This window comes from Myotis yumanensis, unplaced genomic scaffold, assembly GCF_028538775.1.
Source record: "Myotis yumanensis isolate MYYU_CA2020_CCGP unplaced genomic scaffold, mMyoYum1.0.hap1 SCAF_13, whole genome shotgun sequence".
Lineage (NCBI taxonomy): Eukaryota > Metazoa > Chordata > Mammalia > Chiroptera > Vespertilionidae > Myotis > Myotis yumanensis.
This window is the reverse complement of record NW_027223764.1, coordinates 453025-471740: the sequence shown is the minus strand read 5'-3', so window position 1 is coordinate 471740 and position 18716 is coordinate 453025. Positions and strand designations below refer to the sequence as shown.

The window sequence follows — 18716 nt, the reverse complement described above, 5'->3', positions numbered from 1 at the left end:
CAGCTCCCGGCAGCGCGTTCTCATCCAAGGGAGAGACGCGCTCGGAGCTCGGAGCGCTAAGGGCCGTTGCCAACATCTGAAATGCTGACGTTTTATTTTCATTGTCTTCGAGCAGAAACGAGCTCCCGAAGCCCAGCCCGCAGAGGCCGGCCGCGCTGGGTTGTTAGGTTTCTGTGAGCCGCCGTGTTTCAGGCGCCGAGCGCCGCCCCGCTGCAGGTGGCTTTGAGAGCCGGGCTACCTGGCGCCTCGCCCCGAGGCCTCCGGGTCCCGCAGGGCCTGCGGTGGCCGCGTGGGCTGGACACTGACCGGAAAGGCCAGCGTGAGCGCAGGTGGAGGCGGGTGGCTCAGCGGGGCCTCTGCTCGGTGCAGCGTGGAGATCTGTCATCGGCAGGGAATATCGGCGCCCGGTAACCCGAGCAAAAGGCGCCAGGTCCCGGCTCTCATCGCCGCCTAATGAACCTGCTCGCGGGAGCCCACCTGCCGCCGGCTCCGTCCGGGCCGCGGTCCCGAGTGGCCCGGGGTCAGCTCAGGGCTCTGGGAGAGCCCCCCGAGCGCCAGGCTGGACCAGGACCGGGCAGCCCGTCCAGGACAGGGCGGGCGGAGGGCCGCGGTCCCGTCCCAGGTGGGAGCGCTGAGCGAGGCCCTCCGCACCCCAGGACCCCCTGCATGGGTTGTGAAGAGAGAGGGCAGACCTCTTTCTAACACGGAGGCATCAGGGAACCCCCGTGACGGCGCCCTTTCCCAACACGGAGGCAGGGAGGCAGGGAGGCTGTGGTGAGCAGGTGTGGTGACGTCACTGTGGCCACCAGGCCTTGGGGAAGGGAATCCGGTAAGAGCTGGTGTCCCAGGTTGTAGCTACGACACCCATGGGACTGCCTCCGTGTGACACCAGCACGAATGCAATGTGCAAGGGTGATGCATTAAAAAAAATTGATTTTAGAGCCCGGCCGGCGTGGCTCAGTGGTAGAGCATAGACCTGTGAACCAGGAGGTCAGGGTTCGATTCCCAGTCAGGGCACAGGCCCGGGTTACGGGCTTGATCCCCAGTGTGGGGCGTGCAGGAGGCAGCTGATTGATGATTCTCTCTTGTCATTGATGTTTCTCTCTCCCTTTCCCTTCCTCTCCGAAATCAATAAAAATATATTTGAAAAATAAATAAAAAAAATGACTTGGGGGAGAGAGAGAGGAAAACACCCATTTGTTGTTCCATTTGCTCACTCGCTCACTGGTTGCTTCTGGGATGGGCCCAGACTGGGGACTGAACCCGCAACCTTGCTGTATGGGGTCGATGCTCTGACTGGCTGGGCTATCCAGCCAGGGCCGCGCGGGTGTGTTTTGAAAGGGCTTGAAAGGCTGCTGGTTTCTGAAAGCCATGCCTGTACTTCTTTAATTTTGCTAATAATTAAAATGGATGTTTCCCTAATTGCCGGTGTTCCCTGGAGTGCGAGGCTCGGCGCACACGGAGGCTGCTGGGCTGGGACTCCCGACCGACTGTGCGAGCCCAGCCGCGGCCCAGGTTAGGGAAAACTGTCCTTTTTCATTTAGACTCTCAGGGCAGCGTTACGGGGAGTTTATTCCAACATAAAGTGTAAAGCGGTCCTGGAGGACTCCTCGTATCGTATTTAATTATGGAAGAAAGTTTAGAGAGTGTGTGTACTCGCTGGAGGGGAGGGGAGGCGGGGAGGGGAGGACGGCCGGGCTGGAGGCCCCCTGCGGCTCCTGGGGTGACAGTTTGGATCCAGCCTGTGTTGAGAGCAGGCCTCCCCCACCTGGAATGGGGGGGGGGGGGGCAGGGAAGGGCCACGAATGCCCTAAACTGTGGGTCCTGTGTCGCAAATGTCCTCTGTGCATCCTTCTGGGCTCATAGTGTCCATGAAGCTTGTGTCCAGGGCTCTGAGAGGTTAAAGGAGAGAGAAGGTTTAGTGGGAGGGGTAAAGCCGGCTCTGGACACCTGGGTCTCAGCTTCTCTTTCTGTGCTGAGGGTTTGGTCAGATGACCTTCAGGGCCGTCATGAAGGTCAGATGAGGTCAGTCTCCTCAGAGGCCGTCGGATCACCTGCTTAGAAAGGTGCCAGAGCCCTGGTTGGTGGCTCAGCAGTTAGAGCGTCGGCCCGAACACCAAGGGGCTGTGGGTTCGATTCCCGGTCAAGGGCACGTACTGGGGTTGCAGGTTCAATCCCCAGCTCTGGATGGTGTGCTTGTAGGAGGCAACCATTCTCTCTCTCTCTCTCTCTCTCTCTCCCCTCCCCCTCCCTTTCTTCACCCCTCCCTCCCTCCCTCCCTCCCTCCCTCCCTCCTTTTCCCTCTAAAAACATCAGTGGGAAGAAAAAGGCCGTTGGAGCCTAAAGAGCAGTTGGCACAGGGCCTGGTATCTACCACCCCCCACGCGTCATCTCCCCAGGGAGCCAGGCGGGTGGGTGCCCGCGGGTCCTGTGGCCGAGGAGTTGGATGCGGCGTATCGTATCGCAGACCTTGGAGGAGAGGCCGCCCGGTCTCCAGGCAGCTGTGTTTGCTTTCGGTGGCGTCCGCTGGGCTGGCCCGTTAGCGCAGTGATGGCAGCGATGGAGTCCGGGACGGGCTCTTCCCTGGAACGAGTTTTGCTTTGGTGTCAGAGGTTGTTCGGAAGGAAATCTGCTGATAGCAAACGGAGAGCCCGACTGCCCGAGGCAGCTCCCGTGGAGGCCGGTCACGCCGAGTCCGTGTGTGTGTGTGTGTGAGTGTGTGTGTGAGTGCGTGCGTGTGTGAGTGTGTGTGTATGTGTGTGTGAGTGTGTGCATGCATGTATGTGCGTGCGTGCGTGTGTGAGTGTGTATGTGTGTGTGCGTGTGTGAGTGTGTGTATGTGTGTGTGAGTGTGTGTGCGTGTGTGAGTGCGTGTGTGTGTGAGCGTGTGTGTATGTGTGTGTGAGTGTGAGTGTGCGTGTGTGAGTGTGCGTGTGTGAGTGTGTGAGTGTGCGTGTGTGAGTGTGCGTGTGCATGTGTGCGCGCGTGTGTGTATGTGTGTGCGTGAGTGTGTGTATGTGTGTGTGAGTGTGTGTGCGTGTGTGAGTGTGTGTAAGTGTGTGAGTGTGTGTATGCATGTGTGTGTATGTGTGTGCGTGCGTGCGTGTGTGAGTGCGTGTGTGAGTGTGTGTGTGTGTGTGTGTGGACACAGACCCGTCCGCGTGTCCATCGATGCCCGTCTGGCCCCCTTGGTCCTGCAGCTGTGGCTGTGGCTACAGTAACTTCAACCTTGACCTTCTATTGCACAAGGGCCTTATCTCGGAAGACGCTGTGGTTTGATAGTTGGGAGCTCGGTGTAGATAACGCTCTTGGGCTCGGCCAGAGGAAACTGTCCAGGGACAAATGTGACGAAGTTCCAGGAAGGAGCCTGAGCCCTAACCCGAGAGGGTCCTTGTCTACTTTTCTCGGCTCCCCCCACCGCATCTGTGTCCTCGCGGCCTCCGCCGCCGTCTCCGTGGTCACAGTGGGGCTGGGTCTACTCCACCGACTGAGAAGCAGTCGCCGGGAGATTTTAATGGTTAATATTCCGGATTAAAAATGCATGTTGTCCATCGGTCATTCCCTGTCGGGGACCAGCTGGAGGGGTTGCGCTCAGCCATGGAGGACGGTCCTCCTGCCAAGGGCTGTTCCGTTGATTAATATTCTAATTATTTAAAGGACAGTCAAGCTTGATGACCGGGGAGGGGAGGCCACTCTTACTTCCAAGTTCTCCCTGACTTTGTCACCTTCTCCGGTTAATTAAGTCGCTGTTGACATTAATGCCGTCGTTGTTTATACCAGCCCAGTAGGAGCTGAAATAAAAGGGCTTTTCCAGCCCCAAACCTTTAATTACTTTCCCACCCTCCGCAAAGTGTGATTCTGGAAAGCAGCGGCGGGAAGATAGTCATGTGTGTGTGTGTGTATGTGCGTGCATGTGCGTGCGTGTGTGCGTGCATGTGTGCGTGCATGTGTGTGTGTATGTGCGTGCATGTGCGTGCGTGTGTGCGTGCGCGTGTGCGCGTGTGTGCATGTGTGCAGGTGCGTGTGCGCGTGCGTGTGTGCGTGTGTGCGTGTGCGCGTGTGTGTGTGTGCATGTGTGCAGGTGTGTGTGAGTGTGTGCGTGTGCGTGTGTGCGTGTGTGCGTGTGCATGTGTGTGTGTGTGCAGGTGTGTGTGAGTGTGTGTGTGCGCGCATGTGTGTGTGCGTGTGTGTTGTTGTTGTTGTTTTTAACCAGTTTTTTGGGCAACCGTCAAAGAGTCGATGCTGCTCTGGACCCATAGGAGCTGGCCCCCAGTTCAGCAGAGGGGTTGAGTGAGGGATCCACGCCTCCCCCGCCCCCCCCACCCCCAGCCAGACCCTTCCCGTACGGTTGGCGTCCTTCGTCCGACTACCAAAAATGCCGTCATGTCAGCCATACGCATTTAATTGGAAGTTAAAAGAGAAGGAAAAAAAGGAATATATCCGCATACCAGGAGGGACTGATTTAACACAATCTTCTGTTCTGCATTATCTGCATCTCTGCTCCCCAGTCCGAGTGATAATATTTAAGAGTTGACTGTAACCCGATCGCCAGCTCGGGAACAAGGACTTATTCTTGGTCAATTAAGCCGAATGCAGGCTTGTGCAGTTAAATACACAATGAGGCACACATTCCTTATTAGCGTATAAAGTATTTCACAACTCGCAGACAAAGGGCTGTGTTTAATGTGACTTCTAGAGCAAAACGTTGGCAAGCCCGGAGAAACCGGTATTGGTACACTTTCGATCCCGGCTCCCTCTGACCCAGATTCAGCTGGGCGTGCGCTTCGCCCATTTATTTTTAACCAGATCGAGCATCGACTCCCCGCCCCCCCCTCCCGCCCCCCACGAGGCCACCACAGAGGGCGTCCGAGGATTCCCGACCCAGCTGGGGGCGAGAATTCAAACACCCCGAGCGACCCCATCGGAGATGTATCCGGCGTTGGACCTCACGGATGACGACACGGCTATGGAACAGCCGAGGTGGTGTTTAAACAGGAGCAGTTTTGTTTAATGTTCACATTCTCCGTGAAACGTCCCCAGCAGCCCTCCGTCCGCAGCCTGCGTGGGTGCTCAGGCACCCAGGGCCATCGCCAGGGGGCTGCCTGCCGCCCTCTGTCCTCGGAGCGTGGCTTCACCGCACACTTCCGCTTCAGCCTTAAAAGAAAAACGTGGGAACCCGGCTTTGGGTGCCTGTGTGTTTGTCTAAGTGGGAAACATAGCTGGGGTGCTGCTTCCCATCCTGCTGGGTGGATTCTTAGCAGGTCACTTGTCTTGGTGGGCAACTCAGAAATTATTATTATTATATATTGATTGGAGAGAGAGAGAGACGTTAGTGATGAGAGAGAATCATGGATCGGCTGCCTCCTGCACGCCCCCCTACTGGGGATCGAGCCCGAAACCTGGGCCTGTGCCCTGACCGGGAATCGAACCCTGACCTCCTGGGTCATAGGTCAACGCACAACCCCTGAGCCACGGCGGCCGGCCCAGAAATTATTGTTTGAAACGTTTGTAGGCCACCCTCCCCAATGCCCCTGCGCCCGTGTGTGTGTGTGTGTGTGTGTGTGTGTGTGTGGCTGTGCACACCTGTCCATGTCTGCACTGTGACCGGGTTCTCCTGCGATGGCTTTAGCCTCAGGGTTAGCATTCTTTAAAACCCTTTTGCTGTATCCAGGTGAGACGCACAGATGCCAGTCTTCCTGGCATCGAAAGGCTCGGTGTTGCTAACCAGGCCACACCCGCCCACCTCCTCCCCCGCGTTTCCGCCTTCGTTGGTTCCTTTTACCTGATGGGGACGATGTGGACGGCGGCCGGGGCTGAACGTCCAGCCCACTGCGTAAGGGCCGGCTTCCGAAGACGCGGGTTTCTGGTCCTTCCATCCAAGGGGGACAGGCCCGCAGGCCTCAGCTCGGCCCTGAGCAGGGGCCTGGAGCCGAGCCTTCAGAGCGGTGCCACCTCCGGTCCCATCCGGGGACGTTTCCTCTGGCTGCGGTGGAGTCTCCACACAGCGCCCCTTGCTCCTGCTGAAGCCGGGGCCACCCAGCCAGGTGCAGGCCTGGCCTCGAGGGTTGGGGGTCTCGGGGGAGGCCGGGCGGGGAGCCCGAGGCCGAGCTGGGCGAGCTGCTGGCACGTCTCAGAGCCCAGCAGGCCCTGGGGCTGCCTCCTCCTGAGTCACAGAGGCCCCGTGTCCCAGGTGGGTGTTCTGTCCCCCGCCCCTCACTCGGACCCATGGCTCCCCCTTTTCAGGGCCTGAGAGGAAACCCAAAGTCTCAGCCGCAGGGGCGGGTGGTGCTGGCAGGATCCCGTCGGCTCCGCCTGCGCACCTTCGAGGGCAGAGCCTTCCTCCCTGGGCAGACCCCCCCCCCCCCGCCCCCGTGCCCGTCAGGGAACAGACGGTTCTCAGCCCTTTGGGTTTTGGGGGGCCGGCACCACGATGGGGTTCCACACGGAGTGTGTGAGCCGCTCCTTCTGTCCACGGCGGAGGCCACGCGACCACGCCCATCCCGCTCTCTGCCCCTCGTGGGAATCGCACAGTAAAGACCTCAGTCCCGGGGCCACGCCGGGCACACTCGCTGCTTTAACCCTCGTCCGACTAGGGAATGTCCGTCTGAATAGGACATTCAGGAATATACGATCTCAGGTCTTGGCGAGCGTGTGTGACGAGGTCAGAAGACAGCTTCCAGGGGACCCACAGACGCAGGAAGGAGAGCGGTGGGTGTACTTACTGTTGTGGTTGATACAGCACTGCGCCTAGAACAGCGGTTCTCAACCTGTGGGTCACGACCTCTTTGGGGGTCGAACGACCCTTTCACAGGGGTCGCCTAAGACCTTCGGAAAACACGTATATAATTACATATTGTTTTTGTGATGAATCACTGTGCTTTCATTATGGTCAGTTTGTAACAATGAAATTGGGGGTCACCACAACACGAGGAGCTGTGTTAACGGGTCGCGGCATCAGGAAGGTGGAGAGCCACTGAAGCTACTTGAAGAGAAGTCACAGGCAATAGAAACGCCTGCGCGGTGACCTCCGCTTTGCGATCCTCTGGCACGGCCTCCTGCTGGGTGAGAGGCCCGTCCTCTGTGCCAGGAGGGGTGGGGGGCTGCTGAGTCCCAGGTAGCGACCCGGGCGTTGGGGACCGGAAGGCGCTGGTCTAGTGACTCGCCGTTCGCTCCTCCGCCCCCGGCTTCCTCGTCCCGATGCGCCTGGGCTCCACCGACTGTTTTCTTTCTTCCATCTTCTTCATCATCCTTATCCAAGGATACTTTTTCCTTTTCTTTTTCTTTTTTTCTGAGAGAGAGAGAGAGAGAGAGGGAGAGAAACATGGATGTGAGAAAGAGAGGGGAACATTGATGTGAGAGAAACACATCGATTGGCTCCATCCCGCACCAGCCCGACCGGGTTTGGGGATCGAGCCTGCAACCTTGACCGGAATCGAACCCGGGACCCTTCAGTCCGAGGACGGGCGCTCTGACCACTGAGCCACACCAGCCGGGCTGGGTTAGTTTTCCTGGCGCATTGAGCTACCCCCCAGCGCTTCCGACTTGGGGGGGGCCGCAGCCACCTGCACGGACGTGCACCTGGGCTCCTCGGCCGGTCGCCGAGGAGGTGGCGCACGTGGCCTGGCCTTCCCAGGGTCAGGGCCGGGGCCAGAAAACACGGAAAGGGGAAAAAATCCCAAGAACGAAAGGGCAGAGGCAGCTACACCCACACTTCCTCTGGCGCCAGGAAGGGGTCCCCGAGGGAGAAGGGCCCATTTGTAAAGCGAACCGAGTGAGTTCCGTGTGGAGGCTGACCTTCCGGGAGGCGGGCCCCTCCCCACCCTTCAGCCCCCACCCTGGAAGGTGTGGCGGGGAGGGGTGGCCCGGGCAGGCCGAGTGGGCATTTAGCTGCTCCCTGACCCTCTTCTGCGGCTGCAGTTTCTTTCTCTTTAAAAAAATTATATTTGCATCGATTTCAGAGAGGAAGGGAGAGGGAGGGAGAGAGAGGCAGAAACGTCAATGATGAGAGAGATTCATGGATCGGCTGCCTCCTGCACGCCCCACATGGGATGGAGCCCACAACCTGGGCACGTGCCCTGACCTCCTGGTTCCTAGGTCCTCGCTCGAGCACGGAACCGGGCCGGGGAGGAGGCCGGAGGTGGCCAGGGAGCCGGTGGGCCTGGCGGTGATTTAGCTCCGCTCCCGGAGGGAGGCCTGTCATGGAGAGGGGTGCGGTCTTGGTTTCAGAAGGGCTGGTCCAGGGGAGCCACGGAGCCACGGGAGCCACGGAGCCAGGGGAGCCACAGAGCCACAGGAGCCCTTCTAGGTCTGGATCAGAAGCTCCCAGCAGGTTGGGAGGGGCTTGTTGGGAGCTAGAGGCAAACTGGGCAAAGTTTGTTTGTTTCTGAAGCGGTTACCTCTATGCAAATACGCGGCTTCGGCGGGAGAAAGGTTAACCCTGGTGGCGCCTATCTTAATTTGGAATTTCCTGAATTAATGCGGTTTTGGTCCTGGGCTGAGGATTCCCCTGGGGTTAATTTTTCTCTTCTCTGCAAATCACCAGAGGAAAGTGATCCCTGTGGCCCCGCCCCCCCGCCCCTCCCTCCGCCCGAGGAGGGGACACCTCTCGAGAGGTCACTGAGCTGCCTGCTGCAGACCCTCCGGCCACGGCTGCAGGCTCAGCCGGCCAGGCCCGAACTCGAACTCGCAGGGGCCGAGCTGGGGATCAAACCCATTCAAATGAGCAGCACCATCTGCTTCTCAGCCCCCAGCTGCTGTCCCTGGGTTTGCCAGAGGCTAGGACGCTGCTGGGCGGGGGTGGGGGGCGGGGCCGGGGTGGGGCCACATCTGGGGGCCCGGAGCAGGGCTGGGCCGGGGTCCTGCTGGGAGGGGAGCAGCCCAGCCCTTAAGTAAACTTGCTGAACAATGCGCCCCGAGTCGTCCGAGCTCGAGCTGCGAGCGGGAGGCAGCCTGGCCCTCCCGCACTGACTCCTGACCCCGCCCCCTCGGACTTTTCCCTTGTCTTTGTCCCTGGAGCGACTTTAAAAAGCCTCGTTTGTTCAGAAAGTTCTGACTGAAGAGGGAGGGCCTGTCCCAGGGGCCTGGGGAGAAGTCAGAGAGGATTTGGATGTGGATGGACCTCGGAGGGGTGTGTAGGGCAGATGGATCCGCGGAGCGTCATCCTTTATGGCTGCTGACGCCCCTGTTGGGGGGGTGGGGGTGGGGGCGGAGGGCTGGTCCCGTCCCGGCAGCCCAGCCGCTTCCAGGAGCCGCAGGGGACGGAGTGTGGGGAGGCGAGTGACCCTGAAACGTGCCTCTGGGATGTCCGGCTGCTGGCTTGGGGCTCCCTCTCCAGAAAGCAGGCCGTGCACCCCACTGGCTGTCACCCCGGTCCTGAGCCTGTGAGCTGTGTGAGGCCCCCTCCTCTTCGGGGTTTGGGGCTCAGGGTTATTCCCAGCATGCTGTGGGGCTGTGATCAGTCACCCCAGTCCTGCTGGGATCCTGTTGTCAGGGTATCCTGCGGGGTTACCGTGCCCGCCTCTGCTGGACGGTGAACAGTAGGTGGTTCTACAAGCCACCGGCCTCGTCCTGGCTACAGGGATCGAGCAGGTGTGGGCGGCGTCGACCCTCACAAGGCCCCGGACGCTGGTTCTCTTGGGCACGTTCCAGAAGTCCCCACTCCGTGATGGGCGTATCTGACGGGACAGACTTGCTCACTTGAAAGAAAACCCGGTTTTACAGTCAGGAATGCAGATTGAGGTTCCTGTGAGGTTGGAAAAAACGGCCTGCGATCAGTTATTAATCTATAACCAAGGAGGGGCCGCCTGCCTGCCCCGGCCGAGGTGAGGGTGCTTCCCAGAGGCCCCCCCAGGCAGCCTGGGCTTGTCCTTGAGGTGACCTTGGCGGGCAGCAGGCTATCCTGTAGCCTGTGCTGTACACCAGGACTCGGAGGTTCGGGATGCGCAGGGGCCCGCCGGGCGGACACGGTCCATCGCAGACGCCTGTCTGGGCCCTGGAGCCGACCTCCCAGTGGGGCCCCGGGACCACACCTCCGCGTTACCTGGGAACCTGTGGGACTCCGGGCCCCGGGCCACCCCACTCCTCCCGACCCGGAGACCGTGCAGGCTGTGTCTTCACAGGCTGTCCCGGTGGCCTTTACGCAAAATAAGGGCTGAGAGCCTGCCTGACCCCCCGGGAGCTCTCAGGGGAGCAGGGGGCGTTGAGGGAAGAAGACGCCCGGCTGCGTGTGTTGTAGGTGGAGAGACAGGCCGGGCCACGTGGTGGGCGCGGGCGTCGGTCCGAGTGGGCACCGGGGTCTCGGAGGAGGTGGTGTTTGAGCTGGGCTTTGAAGGCTGAGTAGGAGCTTGCCAGGCCGAGCGTCGGCAAGGAGATGCCAGTCGAGGGCACGTGCCTGTGTGGACAGGAAGCCCAGGGCGTGAGCCGGAGGGTGGGCAGGGGTCGGGCCTTGGTTCTACCTGTCCGGGGTGGAGGGGTCTGTCCCCTTTTCTTTCTTCTTCTTTTTTTAAAAATATTTTTATTGATTTCAGAGAGGAAGGGAGAGGGAGAGGGAGACAGAAACATCAATGACAAGAGAGAATCACGGATCGGTGCCTCCTGCAGGCCCCACACTGGGGATCCAGCCCACAACCTGGGCCTGAGCCCTGACCAGGAATCGAACTCCTGACCTCCTAGGTCGATTCTCAACTACTGAGCCACACCAGTCTGGCCTCTTTTCTTTTCTTTCTTTCTTTTCTTTAAGTGGAGATTAGATTTGCTTTTCAGAAGATCACTCGGGTGGTCCATGGTGGACCCATGGGTGATGGGTTAGGGGTGGGCAGAGGGCATTTGCAGAGAGGGTGGAGGTGTGGAGTGGGCCTTGCCCGGCTGTCTTTTGAGGTGGAATCAGTGGGGGTGGGGCTGTGGGGCAGGTGGGATGGGAGGCAGCGGGGAAGGGGGGCTCCGGGCAGACTGGGAGCGTGTTGATTCTAAGCTGACTCCAGCCAGAGGAGCGGGAGGAGGGGCAGCTCCGAAGGCATCCAGGTGCCGCTCCCTCGGGCGGGTAGGGAGGTAGAATGGGAGCCTGCAAGCAGGGACTTGAGTGGCGCTGGCAGGGAGGAGGGGAGCTGCAGAGGCCGGGGGATCGGAATGTCCAGGAAGGACTCGATGGCCGGAGGAGCTCTGAGCATCCACAGGGGCGCTACCTGGGACAGGTGAGGAGGCTCCAGAGGGCACAGGGCCTCCATGAGCCAGTCCTGCTCCTCACGGCGTGCACACGGACCCAGGCAGCCATTGGGGGCTCCTGTGTGCGCCCCGACCTGTGTGCGCCCCGACCGGGCTCAAACCTGCAGCCTCGGCAGATGGGGCCAACTCTCCGACCCACTGGCTCCCGGCCGGCTGCCCGGCGCCCTTCTGTCCGTCCTCCTGCCGGCGACGCTCTCGGTGGAGGCTTCCGTGCTCTGTGTGTGCGGAGCTCGGGGCCCTCCTCCCGCACTAAGAACAGGCGTGTTCTCCGTCGAAGCCGCCGCGTTCCGCCGGGGTTTTGTTCTCTGCACGTTTGTTCTTGTCACGGCGAAGCGTTGGGTGTCTGAGCGGGAACACCGGCTCCGCCTGCGGAGCCCCGAGCCAGGGCGCGCCCGGCGTCCCTTCTGACAGGATTGTGGGGACATCAGGGCCTTTTTCACCTTTTTTTTTAAAAAAAAAATATTTATATTGATTTCAGAGAGGAAGGGAGAGGGAGAGAGAAGCGTCCATGATGAGAGAGAATCATGGATCGACTGCCTCCTGCACGTCCCCTCCTGGGGGTCGAGCTTGCAACCCGGGAATCGAGCTGGGACCTCCTGGCTCCTGGGTCGATGCTGAACCACGGGGCCTGGCGGCCGGGCCCTTTCTCTCTTCCTGTGGGTGAGCTTTGATGCCAACTGGATGGAAGCCGTGCCACGGCCCCGTGTGTGGAATGCGATGCGTGGAGGTGTCCGTCGGCCCAACTGCCTTCTTCCCTCGCAGTTTAAATCTGTCGTCCGCGCCCCACGGGGCCATTGGACCAGGCGGGTCGCGGGCTTCCCATCTGTCCTCTGTTTGCGTTTGGGCGCCGTTCAAACACCGCACGGCAGCCGCTTATAGGCAAACATCGTAAAGAGGGACCGCGAGCCCTGCTGGCGCTGGTGTGGCCGCGGAGTGTCACTGGAGTCGCTCCCTGCCCAGCCCTCGTCCGAGGCGACATCGCGGGGTGCTTGGCGGAACGGTGTGATGGAACCCCGAAAACCCAGATTCTCTGGACCCCACGAGAGTCCCTCACGCAGCGAGAATCTGTTTCCCGGGCGGTGGATGCGTACAGCTGATAGCTGGTGACATCAGCGTGATGTCACCCCCCGGACTGAGGTCACGACCTCTCCCACCCGGACCCGCCTCAGGCTCCTTCTCCTCCCAGTCGGAGCGTTCAGCCCCCCATCAGCCCCCCAGGAACAAAGGCCTGAGGACATTTCAGGGGGGAGGGGGCGGGGCCCCAGCTCAGGGCAGGCGCTCGCTGCACCAGGTCCTCGCAGGTGACCCCCTCGTTTTCTGACCGGCTGCCTGGGCGCCCTCCTCATCCTGCTCTTTTTATCTTATTTATTTATTTAATATGTTTTTATTGATTTTAGAGAGGGTGGGAGAGGGAGCGAGAGATGGAAACAGGAGGGACGTGTCCCCTTCGCTTCGTGTTAGGGCCAGCCTCATGGGGGGCGGGGGCCAGCCTCATGGGGAGCGGGGGCCAGCCTCATGGGGGGCGGGGGCCAGCCTCATGGGGGAGCGGGGGCCAGCCTCATGGGGGGCGGGGGCCAGCCTCATGGGGGGCGGGGGCCAGCCTCATGGGGGGGCGGACTGTGGGGTCTGGGCCTTGAAGGACGAATGGGCTTAGCAGGGAGGTAGGACCAGGGGAGAAGCCGCAGGGGAGGCCGAGCGGCCTGTGCGGAGGTGGGTGGGGAGGGGCCAGCTTCCCACGTGGCCTGTCGGGCAGGCTGCTGGCGGCCGGGGTCAGGGTCCGGCTTCGGGTCAGGGTCCGGTGAGGCACCGGGGAGACCGCCTCTCGCTGTCCGGGCCTTTTACTGTGTTTCTGGCCTTCAGGGCTCTAGGCTTTTATCGTGTTGAGAGAAACCCTCGCCGGCTCGCCCGGCACAGACTCCCCCCCTCGGTCCCGCCAGTTCCCATGAGCCTGGAGCTTGTGGGGACCCGGGCGGCAGCTTCACGGACGGACCCGTTAGCGTCTGGGGTCTGAGGCGTGTTCAGGAGCTGGGCTCCCTGACGACAAAGTCTAGCACAGTGAATAGGGGTGTGTGTGTGAATGCGTGTGTGGGTATGAATGTGTGTGTGTGGGTATGAATGTGTGTGTGTGGGTATGAATGTGTGTGTGTGCGTGTGAATGCGCGCGTGTGTGTATGAATGTGTGTGTGTATGAATGTGTGTGTGTGAGAATGTGTGTGTGTATGAATGTGTGTGTGTGCATGTGAATGCGTGTGTGTGCGTGTGTGTATGAATGTGTGTGTGAATGCGTGTGTGTGCGCGTGTGAATGCGTGTGTGTATGAATGTGTACGTGTGCGTGTGTGCGTGTGTGAATGCGTGTGTGTGCGTGTGCGCGCGTGTGAATGCGTGTGTGTGGGTATGAATGTGTGTGTGCGCGTGTGAATGCGTGTGTGTGCGTGGGGACACAGCCATCAGTCATGTTGAATGGAAGTGTTGGCTAAACACACGTTCTCATGTGAGAAGTGCCGTGTGAGTGAATCTCCGGATTACATCGCGAGCAGGCTGTGGGGGGCATGTCCTTGTCCGACGTCCGTCCGCGCTGGGTCTTGGGTTCCGGTTGGGCCTGTGGTGATGGTCACTGTGGGGGCAGCTTCTGCAGGTGCTCCCTTGGGTTCCTGCTTCAGACCCTCAGCTCTGCCTGAGGGCCCTGTGCTGGCTCCTGGGGGTGCTGGCTCCTGGGGTGCTGGCTCCTGGGGGTGCTGGCTCCTGGGGTGCTGGCTCCTGGGGTGCTGGTTCCTGGGGGTGCTGGCTCCTGGGGGTGCTGGCTTCTGGGGTGGCGGGGAGAGGCCAGCCTGCTGGGGCCCTTTGCAAACGAGACCTGCTCTCCTGGGAATACGGGGCCTCCACTGACCTTGTTGGACGTTCTCTCCTCTTCCTCTCCGCTGTCTCCGCCTTCTCTCTCCGCCTGCTCTCTCCCACCTCCTCTCCCACCCTCTGCAGAGCCGCCAACCAAATACCAAATCTCCCAGCCCGACGTGTATGTGGCCGCGCCCGGGGAGTCGCTAGAGTTGCGCTGCCGGCTGAGAGATGCCGCTCGGATCAGTTGGACTAAGGATGGGGTGCACTTGGGGCCCAACAATAGGACAGTGCTTATTGGGGAGTACTTGCAGATAAGGGGCGCCACGCCCCGGGACTCTGGCCTCTATGCTTGTACGGCTGCTAGGACAGTGGACAGTGAGACGGGCTACTTCATGGTGAATGTCACAGGTGAGTGGGCCTCGGGCCCCTGCTCTCTCTTCTCCGTAGCGTTTTCTGGGTAAAATTTAAAAGTTTATATATTTCTATCGATTTCAGAGAGGAAGGGAGAGGGAGAGAGAGAGAAACATCAATGATGAGAGAGAATCACGGATCGACTGCCTCCTGCACGGCCCCCACTGGGGATCGAGCCGCAACCCGGGCCTGTGCCCCGACCGGGAATCGCACCCTGACCTCCTGGTTCCTAGGTCGATGCTCAGCCACGGAGCCACGCGGCCCACGGGCTCTGGGTATCCTTTTATTGGGCAAGTGGCACCGCGGTGGGACCTGCTTGTGGGTCCAGGCACAGAGCTTCCGTTTGGCTATTCGCATGCTTTTGAAATTCTTTCTGGGGACCAGGGAGGCTGGTCATTAAAAACGACGGATTCTCATCCTGCCCGGTGCTGCTCAGTGGTTAGAGCGTGGGCCCGTGGACTGAAGCGTCCCGGGTTTGATCCCGTGCCCTGGTCAGGGCGCGTGCGGGAGGCAGCCAATCGATGTGCCTCTCTCCCTCCTTCCACTCATTAAAAAATCAATGGAAAATATCCTCAGGTGAGGATTAACAGCAACATGACTGGATTCTCTCGTGCCAAGTGACGTTTTTCTTGTAAGACAGCACACTTGTACATAAGGAAGCCACCTGCCCCCCATCCCCCCCACCCCCCCATCCCCCCACCCCCCATCCCCCCATCCCCCATCCCCCACCCCCCCACCGCCCCCACCCCCCCATCCTCCCATCCCCCCCATCCCCCCATCCCAACGGCATCCTTGGCATTTTGAACTCAGGATTGAAATTTGGATGCTGATGTTTTCGGGTTCATTTTCTCAAACTTTGGGTGTCTCTCCTGGATTTTTCTCTCCTGCAGTGAGTGGGGGGTGGGGGTGGGGGTGGGGCTGCCGGGCCCGCTCCATGGCCGATTTAAAGTTCTGTTTTCAGCCCTGGTCGGTGTGGCTCAGTGGATAGAGCGTCGGCCTGCGGACTGAAGGGTCCCAGGTTCGATTCCGGCCAAGGGCACGTGCCTGGGTTGCGGGCTCGATCTCCAGTGGGGGGCGTGCAGGATCCAGCTGATCAATGATTCTCTCTCATCATTGATGTTTCTCTCTCTTCCTCTTCCCTCCTCTCTGAAATCAATAAAAATATATTTAAAAAATAAAAAAACCAAGTTCTGTTTTCAGAATGTTAGGGAACGGGCGAAGGCCCCAGGGAGGCTGCGTTTCTAGGGACGAGTCCCTTCCTGGGGGCCCGGAGCGCTGCCAGGCTTTGCTGGGAAGCACCTGTGGGTTGAGGGAGTCGGTGAATCTGCTGGGGACGCGAATACCATTTGAAGCTTAAAAATCCAGCTGCCCAGGCCCAGTTTTCTACTCGCGTGACGAGTGCGAAAGCAGAAGGCCCTGGGGACCAGGGGACAGACCGGCCGACCTCGGGAGAGAGCAGTGGGGCCGTGGAGACCGCCTCGCCCTCACGCGTCGCGGCGTCGCGGCCCCCGGGTGGTCGGCGTCCCTGCCCCTCGGGCCGCGTCGCGGGCACCGACCGACCTGGGTGTGTTCTCTCGCGTGCAGATGCCATCTCCTCCGGGGACGACGAGGACGACGCCGACGGCTCCGAGGACTTTGCCAGCGAGAACAGTCACAAGAGTAAGTAACGCGGCCCCGCGAGGAGCGCCGGCCCCCACCGCCTTCCTGCCGCTGCTTCGCGACGCTGGCCCCCTTCTCCGCTGTGTCTGCTCTCCCGGCTCTCAAACCTGCGAATAAACCAGTCTCACTGCGCACCCTCCTCCACTGTCTGTCTGCCTTTCTTTCTGGGCCCGTGAGCCGCTCTCCCGGAAGCTCGGTGACTTCTCTCGGTTTCCTCTGTCCCTTTGGCGTCACACACGTCGCCCGCGGCCTGGGTTTCTCCGTCACGACGGATGGTGCTTGGCTGGCCCCACGGTTTCCACGTTGGGGACTCGCCTTCTCCCGCTCCCCTGGGGGCCACGTGGCCACGTGTGGGGGTCGTACAGGGGAAGTGGGTGGTGTGGGTAGAGGCCAAAGGCGCTGCTCAAACATCCTGCAAGGTCGAGGGTGGCCCCATCACAAAGGATGGTCTGGGCCCGGCCGGGGTGGCTCAGTGGTTGAGCATCCAGCTGGGAACCAGGAGGCCTCGGTTCGATTCCCGGTCAGGGCACACGCCTGGGTTGCAGGCTCATCATTCCCAGTTAGGGGGCGTGCAGGAGGCAGCCAGTCCATGATTCTCTCTCATCATTGATGTTTCTCTCTCTCTCCCTCTCCCTTCCTCTCTGAGATCAATAAAAAAGAAAAGGAAAAGAAAAGGAATGACCTGGGTGGTGCTGAGGCATCTTAATGGCTTTTTTATTTTATTTTAATATATTTTATTGATTTTTTACAGAGAGGAAGGGAGAGGGATAGAGGCTTAGAAATATCCATGAGAGAGAAACATCCATCAGCTGCCTCCTGCACCCCCCACCGGGGATGTGCCCGCAACCAAGGTACATGCTCTTGACCGGAATCGAACCTGGGACCCTTCAGTCCGCAGGCCGACGCTCTATCCGCTGAGCCACACCAGCCAGGGCCTTAATGGCTTTTAAACACCTGCGTCCTGTGCAGAGCGAGGCCGTGCGCCTTACGTCGCAGGGAGAAAAGGCCCGTGAGTGCCGTTTGCTTGTGGGAGGCAGTGACTCCAAGCAGGGGCCGCGGAGGCCTGTGCGCGGTGAGCGAGAGCGTGGCCGCCCGGAGCTGGACAGCCTGGGCTCAGGCCCTCGGCCGCCTCTTCGGCGTCGGGCGCCGGGCAAGGCCTTCGATGCTGTGCCTCAGTTTCTTCAGCTGTCACACGGGAATGATCATGACAGCGATGCACTTTCCACGAGGATTCGATGAGTTCGTGTTTGTACGAAGCTCAGAAAAGCACTTGGGGGTGTTCAGGAAAGAAGATAAAACCCAGAGGCAGCGCGTTTCCCGATCGCTCGGCCGGGAGGTTCCCACGGTGACTGTGTCCGTCTCCGGCCTTTGTCCTGCGGATTCATATCCCGCGTTTCCGCCAAACGGTGCTAGTTCGTCGAATAAATCTAAGCAAGGCCTCAGTCACAGACAGTTCGCGACTCAGACCGGCCCAGGGCTTTTCAGAGGAAGAGGAGACGCTCTGGCGGGGCCGGGGCGCGTGCTTCGGAAGCGGGGACCTGGGTGTCTCCCCGAGTCTCCCGGCCGCGCGGGCAGAAAGGGGGATGAATTCCTTCCTGGCACGGGCAGGCCTGGGCGTGGCTCTCGCGTCAGCGTCACCCAGAACTTGTGGGAATGAGCATTCCCGGCCCCGCCCAGACCCGCTGGAGAGAAACTCGGGGGGCGGGGGGCTCGGGTGCCCTCAGGAGTGAGAACCGCTGGCTCCGGGTTCCCAGGCACAGGTCTCCCCAGATGGGCTCCCGGTGAGGGGTGCTGCTCGTAGGACGTGGGTGATGGTGCGTGAGCGCTCTCCTCCGTGACCCGCGCCCGCTAACGAGGCTGTTGTAGTGAACAGCAAAGCCTGGGCCTCGGAGAACATCAGCGCTTCTCATGAGCCCTCTGGCTCCCGCAGGGGAGGCAGCGAAAGGCGCGGCGGCCTCGGCGATGAGGTCTGTCCTGTCCGATGAGGTCTGTCCTGTCCGATGGGGTCTGGGGTCTGTCCTGTCCGATGAGGTCTGTCCTGTCCGATGAGGTCTGTCCTGTCTGATGAGGTCTGTCCTGTCCGATGAGGTCTGTCCTGCCCAGGCTGCCGGCTCTGTCAGCGCCCACCCCCCCTCTCCCCCACGACCCGATGGGGCGGAGAGAAGGGTTTTTCCCGTTTTATTGAGTGGAAATGCGCTGATCAGGGAGCAAAAGGCGAGGTTGGATTCAGCTGTGGGCCTGCTGCCTGTCCGATCACAGCTCCTCAGCCCGTGCCCAGGGGTGGTGGGGGCGGGGTGAGCAGGCGGCCCTGCTGTTCGCGGCTCTGAAGTGCCCACATGGGGGTGTCATGGCTACTGGTTGGGGGACACCTGATTCTGCCAGCCCGGTTGTGGTGGCGTTGCCCTGGCGATCCGTACCAGGCCTACCCGTATGATCAGTGTGCGAATCCGAGACTTGGGAAGAATAACGTGTAGCAGCAAGGCGGAGGTTATGTAACAAGCAGGCTGGGCGGGCGGAGTCTCTGTCTGAGTCACAGGGCTACCGGCCAGACCGCTGGGTTTTCTTCTCTCTTTTTTAATCCTCAGCTGAG

At 60.5% G+C, this 18716-nt stretch overlaps 1 protein-coding gene across 6 annotated transcripts in view; it reads left to right on the top strand.

Annotated features, from left to right (window-relative positions):
- FGFR2 (fibroblast growth factor receptor 2) overlaps nucleotides 1-18716 on the top strand; it is a 75590-nt gene that overhangs the window by 6379 nt on the left and 50495 nt on the right. For 4 of the 6 annotated variants that reach the window (XM_070432000.1, XM_070431998.1, XM_070431999.1 and 1 more), the window contains exons 3-4: nucleotides 14198-14464; nucleotides 16052-16126. In XM_070432000.1, the coding sequence (XP_070288101.1) occupies nucleotides 14198-14464; nucleotides 16052-16126 (342 nt within the window). The remainder of the gene's footprint in view (nucleotides 1-14197; nucleotides 14465-16051; nucleotides 16127-18716) is intronic. The other 2 variants (XM_070432002.1, XM_070432001.1) reach the window with 1 other exon arrangement.